The following is an 11013-nucleotide window of genomic DNA, read 5'->3' on the forward strand; positions in this document are numbered from 1 at the left end:
TTTGTATTAGTTAGACTCTGGCCGACCATTTCTCCCCGTCTCCGCTCTCACACGACTCAGAACTGTTTGAATACATTATTGTCCTCGTGTTTGTATGGATATCATTGCCTGTCCTGTTGTCCTGTGGAATAAAATCCCCCAGCTTCTTTATATTCATTTTCACTGCATTCACACAATTTTTACTCCTCCATCACTGATGGATAGATGTTTGATGGCAGTCTCATTGTAGACAGACATTTTAGCCACCTCGTGGTGATGAAGACTCTGGACCTGTAACAATCACATCTAAAGAATAAATCAATATATATCCATATATTCTTCAGCAAACTCCATGAAAGTCAAAACCCAACAATGTTTTGCCATTTTTGTTTAACTTACCTACATGGTTTCCGTGACCTGTCTTATTTTCAGCCCCTAGCTCATTCACTGGCACTGAAGGAACATTTATTAGCAGAGTTGCACATCAATACCTGATTTTTGCTGATAGTCAGTAGGCTGATATTTAAAGATTCATTTTAGCAGACACCAATATTGATATTTAGATATTTATTTCAGATGTAAAACTCCACCCTTAAAACTGAAATTAAAAGTTGAATAATTGAAAGACTTCTGCTGACATAGGTCTATTGGTCCAGTCAAAAACTCAACATGTATTCATACATTCCGATATTTACAACCCATATCTCTCAAAATATTGGCAGAAATTTTCATATTAGGCGATACTGATACTTTTAAAGCTAAAATCTGCTGATAATATTGTGCATCCCTGTTAATGAGAGATTTATTCCAATGTATAGTCTTGTACAAATTACAGCTTGGTGCTGTAGTTTAAGCAACTGTTACATAAAGAAAAGAAAACTGCCTTGTTAGGATGCTGCCACTTTCCAGTAGAGGTGTAATATGTGACATTTTCACTTAATAGTGTCTAAAAATACAACAGCTACATGTTTTGTTAATGCTTTTGCATCGTGGACTTGAAATTTACAAATCCTTCCAAAAATGTACAAAAAAATGAAGCCCTAAGTGGACATGCCGCATTTTGTTTTACTCAATTTTTCCTGTGATAATGACTCATAGCTTGAATTATTTGACATGTTTTCTCTAAAAAAATCCCATCCTTGTTTTTGCTATTGATTTCCTTTTATTCCCAGTATCTTTAGATATTAATTATCACAAGAAAATCAGAGAGAATATTTACAAAGCTTTCCAAGTATGAAGACTTTTTCCTTGTGACAGAGTTCTAAGAACGTTCTGAGAATCATGTTTTCTAAGGATTTCTCCTTAAAGTTAAGACTACATCCTCATAAGATAAAAGCTGCTCATAAAGCATTTTAACCTTGTGATTGGCCAACGACCCTGCCTCTCCCCCAGTGACAGCTGGGATTGGCCTCAGACCCTGGGAGTCCCAGACTTGAGGAGCAGTATAGAAAATAAAAGGATGAACAAAGCATCTTCGCCATTACAAGAAGTTAGATGGACTTTTGAGTTTCTAAAAGCAGGGGAAAGAAAGAGCAGAAGGATAGAGATAGAAGAAATAGTGTAGAAACTTTGAATTACAGTGAGGTTGTTAAATGCTACAGATTTTAAATCGTACATGGACTGAACAATAAAATATATTTATTTAGGCAGATATTTCAGTCCATCAAGGGCTTTTTCAGTGCAAAGTGAGGCATGCACAGTGACTACAGATGGTTGTAGTTTAATATATCTGATCACCAATTAAAGAGGCTCCTGCCTGTTAGCATGTATTTTCAAACTTTAGCATGTGATGTAGTTTTAAGGTGCAGCTTACACTTGATTTGGCAGAGATCTTTACCCGGAAGGTGATCATTATTGAACAATGTTTGGATGACTAGAATCATAGATTTCCTTGTTTCTTTGGCTGTCATCACTGAAAGAGCAGTTTTATTTACTATTATTCTTAACAAATAAATGAAGATCTTAAGAAAGTGATGAAAAATAACCTGTTATCACATGAAAACAGAGTAAATTAAGAAATATGTTTGGATTTATGTTTGCTTAGGGCTTCCATAATTGTTCTTTTCATTTTTATTAATGTAAGCGTTAACTTTGTCATGTAAACAGCACTTATGCTAAAGCATTCCTGTCTGTCTGACTCCTTAAGAGAAATCTAGTTTGTAGGCGCTATTGTTTTTTCATTAAAGGACTTCTTCTGTTGCCTACAAAATAAGGAAATGTATGCCTACAGAGATAATTTGAAAGTCTTTACGTTGCCTTTGTTTCAGATGAATCTTTGTAGAAAACATTGCAATATTATCTTAAAGCCTTGCCCTGCACAGTTGGAGTATGATAGGACATTGTAAAAGTATTCATACTGGAAAAGAAACTTAAGTCATGTTTATTTATTAGGGAATGTTTCAGGAGTGGTTATACTGTCAGAGAAAAGCTCTCTTTTTTATTCTTCTTCTGTGCCTCTCTGTGCAACCTTCTAGATGTGACATCCTCAATGATGACTATACACAGAGTTATAGTAACATAAAAAGGAAGCCTGCTAAGTAAAAGCAAGGAAAGGATTTTTTAATTAGTATAACAGCGTTAGTTTTTACCTGCTAGTGAGCCAGCTCCAGTTTGCACATCAGAAAGGTCAAGACTAAGTCGTGTTTCTGTGTAAGTGCAGCCACAGCAGCTTGTTTTAGGTTCTGCAGTCATTAAAAGAATTCAGGAACTTGTGTAAAATAACAGCTGTTTAATAGAAGCTCTAAGTGGACATGCATCCATACATAATATATGTGCCATTTTCCTGCAATAACAACGCAGATCTGTTTTTTTCTTGAGATCTCAACTTATCTATCTTATCCTCTGAAAACAAAGATTGTTATTCCCTCATAATGAATAAATTGATCTTAACTCAAGAGAACACAAGTTTTCCAATTATAACACAGTTGTTATCTCAGTCTTAAGATCATAAATCTGGTCTTCCCATTGAAATGGGTTATATGTCTTATTATCAGAAGATAAAACATATAATCCCATTAATATTGATTAATTTATCAAGATAAGGTCAGTTCTCACATCATTTTGCTCTAGTTTATCTCCTTATCTTGGCCTAAAATCTGATTTTACCATTTAAACTTAAGATAAAAAACCTGGCTATTGCCGTAACATGCCATGCTGCTATCGCCCACAATAAGAAGGTAAATTAAGCCAGTTTCTACTTTTGTTTGTCTGCGGATACAAGAGAAGCTGAGACCTTGAAAGGACAAGTGAAAAATAACTCCTTACCACAGGAAAACAGAGTAACCTACAGCTACTACCTGGCACCTGCATGCCTCCAAGAGAAATACAGTTATGTCACGGCAGTGGGCATTGTAGTGGGCTGAGGAGAAGAGCTGAGGTGGGTTTTGTGGGCATGTGATATGTAGAAATCTTTTTTCATTTGCAGTGTAGGTGCATGTTTTATTTTAAACTTTGGATTACAGATGCAGTTAAATGTATGGGGGCCAAATTAAGGCATGACAAATGACCTTTGATCCCCAAAATCTAATCACTTCACCCTCAAATCCATGGGTAGGTTTGTATCAAATTTAACAAAAATCCCTCAATACATTCTTGAAATACTGAGCCACAGAGTGGACATTCATGAAAATTCTGTAGAGAAATCCCTTTAAGTGTTCTTGAGATAAGTTGTTCACAATCAAGTGATAAACATGAGGCCTAATTACCTTGAAGTTTGACTTTGAGCTCTACAATCCAATTTTTCTAACCTCCAGCCAGAGTTGACATTTTTGCAAGTCTGAAGAAAATGCCTCAGTTTTCTTGTTAAAAAAATCTCTCAAGGCTCTCTTGGAATATTGAATTCACAAGCATTGTGTAATGACCTCAACATTTAAAATATAGTCAGTTCATCTTTGTGTCAGAAAGGACATTTTTGTGACATTTTAGGAAAGTCCCTTGGGGCGCAGATGGCCTAGTCCTAGATAGGGGAGTCCCATGTACACAGGCGGCCCAAGTTGGGCCTGTGGCTCCTTTTCCGCATGTCTCCCCCCAATTTCTCATCCCTGTTTCCGATTCAAACCACTGTCCTCTCATCAATCAATATAGGCATAAAAAAGCCCCAAAGCACACATCCTAAAGAGAAAAAAAAAGTCCCAGAAAGCATGTTTGAAACATTCACAAGAGAAGTCGTACGGACGAACAAAGAACCTGAAAACAATTCCTCTGGCCCTGGCTGTCACTTTATGGATGCATAATAAAATGTATGGAGAGATGTCTGCTTAGGGCTTCTGTATTTTTAAGAGTCAATTTACACCAGAAAAGAATCTGCAAAATCCTCTTAAGGTTTCTTCCTGTTCCTGTGTATGAAGAGCCCCTTTAAAGTTCCAGTCTGTGACCCTTGTACCAGTGTGTAAACTTCACAGGGTCAGCGGTGACGCTGGACTTTGCAATAGTGAATGACTGTGTCTGTCTGTGTGTTGACCACAAAGCTTTGCAATACTCCAATATTTCAGATTTTCTGACACGTTTTTCTGGCTGTAGGTGAATCTAGATTTGCTGTGCTTCTTGCTTTGTAAACAGTTTTTTGTGGATTTTTTTGAACTGAAATAAACTGTAGATTTTTGCTAAATTTTCTATCACACTGACATTACTATTGTTTTACTGTGAATAAGGTATTTCTAGAGCAATTTTAGCATGCATACTTACAACTGTAATATATAGAACCAACTGTTTTCAGTAGTTAATAATATATTGCATTTGGACTGACGCAGACAGAACACAAGAAACATTGATTTTATTTATTTTTTCATTGTGTATTTATGGATACTTTTACCTTCCATAAGTCTTTTTTTTTGTCTTATTTTTTGAAAAATATATATATTTCTTTTCTCTTATTTTGAGCAGAAGGAAATGTCTTTTACATTCCTAAATAAAATGTGGACTGAAGCGCAATTTTGTCATTTTACAGTCTCTTCTTTTCACAGTTACAGCCATACAGTTGCATCAAGAACTGACCATTTGTGAAGTCCTTTTGATAAAGCGTGATTTTACACCCACAACTGCACAAGTGCTGATGGATTTAAAACAGGGGGAAAAACAGAAAAAAAAACATACACAGATAAAATACTCTTTTATACGGTTTCTGACATATTGGAGGGTTAAAATGAAATCATAAAAAGAAAATGCATATACACAATAAATGAAATGCCGTGTAGAGTCTCACTTTCAACTCTACATTCAAAATCCTCCAAAAACATCCTTCAACAATGAAAATTAGCTCCTTTTTCATCTATTATGAATAGTATATCAACATGTGAACGTGTGAGACTTTTGCACATTTGAACTGAAGTGACAAAACATTACAGGAGAGAAGCGTGAACTGTTGCTGCCCTCAAGTGTTTCTAGCAGGTACTTCACTCAATCTCATCAAGCATGTCTAACAAGTGCTGAATTTTTAGGCAAAAGTCATCAGATTCAAACGGTTTTAAACATTATTCTACAAATACGAACCACTGCAAAAGATTTGGATACTGGATTTAACATGATGCAAAATATGGGATTTTTCCTAAAAGAGGGCAAAGTGTTGCTCCTGGTGATATAAAGAAGATGACAACAAAAAATAAAAGCGAAAGCGATGAACCACCGGATCAATAAAAGGATTTTTTTGTAATTGTGCAGATGCAGCTTACAGCTTCCTCACAAATGAAGACTTTCTGTTGACGTCTGGTAACTGTGTGACCGGAACTTTGATTACTTAAACCTTTGCTGCAAACAACTGTTATCATTTATAGAGCTGTGGTCAATAGAGTCTGAAATAAAGAAACATGCCTGCAGAAATATTTTTAAACCTCAACGCTGAAAATTGTATTCAAATGACGATCTAATGAGGCGTTTCCAGCAAGCGGTACGGTTCGGTTCAGTACAGTTTGGCACAGTAAACTCTGATCTTCCTTGCATTTCTAATGCCAGTGTCTGACTGGAGTAATTCTCTTTTATTAAGAGATCCAGGTCTTTCAGCTCAGCGATACTCATTTAGCTCCAAAACAGCTCTTGATTTGGTACCAGTTTGGCTTTTTTAATTCTACAAAAAAAACAACAAAATGGAAACAAGGAGAAGAACTGGTTCTTTGTGCTGGGCAGTTAATGTTGTTTCCTTTTCAATATGCTCTCAGCTTCCCACAATCATGTAAACAAGAAAGTCATGATAAAATGATGACTGCACTGCACGCTGACAGGCTGGTTAGCATAAAGTCCAAGTGACCTGGATCCACTTCGGTTTTGTGGAGTCTGACCTGGAACAATGCAAAATAACATGTAAAGTTTTTGTTACATGGTTGTGTCTGATCCTTGCAGAAGAGGATTAAGGCCAGTTGTACACTTGTTTACTGATCATGGACAGCTTACTGCAAATTATGAAATATATTAAAAAAAAAAAAGCAAAAAAAGGAACACTGTGGCATGTTGTCTACTGAAAACTTTAGTTAACAGTATTGTGTAGGATGCATGAAGACAATGTCACCTACAAAACACAATTTAGAAATAAAAATTCAACATGTGTTCTTAATGTTCTCAGAAATGTTGGTAAATTTGTTTACATCGACTTTGTTTATCCCGTGAGAATGCCCAGCACCAATCATGAGGAAATGTATAAATTATCAGAGGTCGGCCGTTAAAACTAATCGTCTTTGAACAGTACTGAAAATTACAACAAATCTTGACTGCCTCTACAAACAGCCTTGTAGAGATTGATATTCTTTAGCTCACAGTGTGGTTGTCTTAGATCCAATTTAGACTTTTTTTCATCATTATGACTTTATTCTTGAAGTGCACCAGAGTATTTTTTTTCACGCCTGGCCGTAATTGCTTCCATAGATCCTAAAGGAAGCGTGAGAGACTTGTTTTATGATTTCAAATATACGCACAGCTGCTGATGCGGTAAAATCGGCATCTCATCATGATATCCATATCAATCAAAATAGCCATGGTTATGACTTTTGCCCCAATCGAGCTGCCCTACCAGTTGGTTCACCAATAACACATCACACCAACACTTGAATCGCTAATTAGTATGTCACTGTTAACTAAAAAGGCATGTTTATGACAAAATGAGGGTGAAAAGCTGTTAAAGAGGCACCACAAGCCTCTTACCTCATGGTCTGAATTGAACCAGGCCACTTGCTGGAAACACAGCATTTAAGATTCAGAAAATCCCTTAAACAGTGAGGATAAAAATGAGAAATATTAAGCTAAATATAGCTAAACCTTAAAAATAAACCTTTCCCGATCACTTTAAACAATAAAGAAACACTGCTGCTATCTGCACACTGTGAACAGAAAACCCAGACAGTTCAAGGTCCATAGCTCTCTGGCATTAAAAGAAATTAAAACAGGAGCTTCAAATCTTTAGCATTTTGTCATTTACCTGTTACATCTTCTTTAGCCTTTTATCCCAGGAACTTCATCATGATCCATCTGTGATCTACACCCAAATAATCACAATTCAACTTTGGTTCTGCAAGAAACAGTTAGTCTCTCTGCTCCATATCCGTCTTTTCTTTTACTTCCTGTCCATACAATGGTAAGGCCTTCAGAGTTCACTACACCAGCCACAAGTCTGTATTGCTGCAGACTGTTTTATCTGTTAGAAACATCCGGAGCTTCTTTGTAAGATACAAGATCACATTTAGGCTAAAGTTATAATATTAGCCATCCAAAAGTAGGACCCCTAAGTTTAACATAAAAAATACGAGAGCATCAAATAAAAAATGTTATAAATGTGGCATACTACAGTTGCTGATTAGAAATAAAAGTCTGTTGAAGTTGTGGAAGGTTTATGTGTGAGTATGAAGGCTGAGCCTTCATGAAAGTCTCTCACAGGCAGACGCTGATCTGTTGTTGTCGTTCAGTCCAAAACAAACTCGGCTTCACTTCCAGAGCCACAAACGCTGCGAGGTTTAAGGGTCAATCTGCGGCTCGCACTTCTGCTGAAGGTTACTCAGCTCCTTAATCAGGCGCTCAAAGGTGATCCTCTGCTCCGGTTTTTGCTCCCAGCACCTGTGCATCAGCTCGTACACCTGTGGAGCATGAACAGGACCACTTTGTTGTTACATCTCTGCAACGCTCATAGTGTAGGCAAAATGTCATTAAAGATTTCAACCATGAAATCATGACAAAGTATTCGAATTTGAGTTTCTCATAATTAAAATGCCATTTTTAATGGCGCCAGTAATCTGATCATTTACTCAAATGATTGGGCCACCTGACATTTTTAGGGTTTGAGATGCCAAATATGAAATTAACTATATTATTCAGATATACTGAAAATATATTCAAACAGATTCGATTGAGAACAAATTAATATATGCCATTAACTGATTAATTTTACCCAAAAGCAAGTAATAGATTTGGACACAACAATGTAGACATCATGTCACTGACCCATATTTGCATAGAGACAAGTGCAGTCAGGGAAATCAACGCCACACACAACATTCAAAGCCTTGGGAAATTAGCTAGGCTTATAAAATACATAAAACAACAAACTCATCAACAGGGAGGACATGAAAGGTTATAAAATACACTATAATAAAATGCTGTAAAACACAAAGATTACAACAAATGCTTACCGCCTCTGGGCAGCCATCAGGGCGTGGCAACCTCTTCCCTTCTGCCAACAGCTTCACCAAACGGAAGACCGTCATCTGACCTTGAGTTTTACCGATCATGCTGATGAAGAGCTGCATGGACGAGGATGAACACGGTTCACATACAGAACATAACATCATTGCAAACTGGATCAGATGTGATATGATAATAAAACTCCAGCAATAAAGAGAGTGAACCCTCTTTAATGATCATTTAACTCTTGCTCGTTCATATCACTAAGTGCCTCCAAGTATTAGTAGGTCAATCAGGATAAAAGTGTCAGTTAAAAGCTTCATGTAAATGAAAGATCTTCATGGTTGACTGAGCTTTAGTGTTGGCACAGGCTTTAGTTTGGACACAGCTCCTGGTGGAGTCTGTCATCTGCCGATCTGGCTCAACACCAACACCATCTGCCACATACAAATGACTGTTTGTGTAGCGCCATGATGAATTCAGCGTCTTATTTCTTCATTACTCATACCCTGGAAATATCATTAATGTGGAATTACTCCTAGCTTTCCAAATAAAAACACAAAAATGATTAGAAGTGGTTGTTGAATTTCTGAAGTGCAGCTCACTCACCGCCATCGGGCTCTTGGAGGAATCGCAGTAGGTGATGAGTTCGTACATTGTGACACCGAAGGACCAAACATCTGAAGCAAGGTAGAACTTACAGTGACTCAGACACTCTGGAGCATACCTGGAGAGCAAACAGCACAGGAAGTTTATATCATGAACACCTGTTGTTAACAAATTACTGCAATGTAATGTCTGAGGCTCGGTCCTATTTCTAACTTTGACCTTTGACCCCACTAAATGTACGTTATCATGTTATTGGATGATTCACAAGGCATTCTCTGAGATCTCCTTGCCTTTGGGAAACCTCAGTTTGAAGGGTCTACCCCTAGACGTTAACACACAAAATGTAGGGCCAGGACTTATTAGTAGGGGCAAGGGATATAAGGGGTCTGAGTCTCCTTTTCAACTCTGCTGACAGACCTTCAAATTCAGTTTGACCTCCAGAGAGAAAAGAACAGCTCCTTTGAGATGCCCATTTACGAAAAAAAAAATTTTCTTTTCTATTACTTAGTTATTAGTTAGTATGTGCTAAATAGTCATCCAGACTTAGTTCCTTATTGTATTGCCATAAAAGGATCATATTCTGTCTATCTACGGGCTGTTCCTTTCTTATCTGTGCATTTTCAGTTACTTCTCCCATTTTTATTCTGTCCTACCTCACATTTCTAAGATTAGTTATTCTTTTGACAAAGTAAAATATGTGCTTTTCATTCCCGTCTTCCCTCCTTGTTATTCTTAACTCACCAGAAAACAGGGCTGTCGTTCTCATCCTTGACCGTGTAATACCCTTCGTTCTCTTTGATACTCTTGGTGAGGCCAAAATCTCCGATCTTGACCGTGCTCTGGTTTTCAACCAGCACATTCCGGGCCGCCAGGTCCCTGTGGATGTAGTTTTTCTGTCCCAGATACTCCATTCCCTTTAAAAAGACAAAGAAAACAAGGTTGATGTTCAACAGGTTCAGACTGATTCAAATGCAGCCAGTAGTCCACTATAACCTTGCGACCAGAAACACACCACTAATGCAACGTCTGTTGATTTAAAAACACATGAAACTGAGTTACCTTGCATATCTGTACTGAGTAGCTGAGCAGGGTGCTGAGGTTGGTCTTGCTCTTGTTTCGGGGCAGATAGTCCTTCAAACTGCCCAGTGGGACATACTGCATGATCAGTTTAATGGCCTGACCCCCTACAAACAGATAACACAGAAATGCTGTCAGAAACATCAGAAATGGAGTAACATTATTAAGTTTTTTTTTTTACTTTTTATTTTACATTTTACAACCATTTAACAAAAAAGAACTTGACATTCTGTGACATAGGACTTTGTTCCCCACAAATGACAAAGAGAAGATAAACAGAAGAAAAGTAGCTGATGAATGAAAATAAAATAAAATATTGTAACATTTACATGGCGACAGACATTTTCAGCAGAGCTTAGTTTATAATGCAACAGTGCTTTCTCTGGAAGTTATCTATTCAACTCATTTGCAACAGCCCATATTATTTACACATTCCAATATGTTTTAACACAGTTCAACCTTTGCATAAAAACGTCCATCTTCATCTGTAGACTTGCAGTCATCTTTTCCATTGTATAGACTATTTTGAGTCTCTGTCTCCACTGGGCCACTGTTGGAGGTTTTGTGTCTTTCCAGTGCACTGTTATTTTTTTTGCAATCAACATAAGTATACGTAATATATACTTGTGATCTGTCTTGCAAATCCCATCTGGAACAATTCCTAATTCCTTATACGGGTCATTTGATGGTAGCTGATACTGTTCCTTAAGTTGGGAAAAAGATTTAATTTCTGTTCCATCAAATAGTTGGTTA

At 37.2% G+C, this 11013-nt stretch overlaps 1 protein-coding gene across 2 annotated transcripts in view; it reads right to left on the minus strand.

Moving 5' to 3' along the window:
- Positions 1-531: 531 nt before the first annotated feature.
- The window catches only part of jak1 (Janus kinase 1), a 66164-nt gene continuing 55682 nt past the window's right edge, over positions 532-11013 (minus strand). For both annotated transcript variants that reach the window (XM_041790752.1, XM_041790751.1), the window contains 5 exons: positions 10243-10367; positions 9925-10097; positions 9184-9301; positions 8583-8693; positions 532-8030 (listed from right to left, as the gene is read on the minus strand). In XM_041790752.1, coding sequence (XP_041646686.1) covers positions 7911-8030; positions 8583-8693; positions 9184-9301; positions 9925-10097; positions 10243-10367 — 647 coding nt within the window. In that variant the 3' untranslated portion in view covers positions 532-7910. The remainder of the gene's footprint in view (positions 8031-8582; positions 8694-9183; positions 9302-9924; positions 10098-10242; positions 10368-11013) is intronic.

Source organism: Cheilinus undulatus, linkage group 7 (assembly GCF_018320785.1).
Source record: "Cheilinus undulatus linkage group 7, ASM1832078v1, whole genome shotgun sequence".
Taxonomy (NCBI): domain Eukaryota; kingdom Metazoa; phylum Chordata; class Actinopteri; order Labriformes; family Labridae; genus Cheilinus; species Cheilinus undulatus.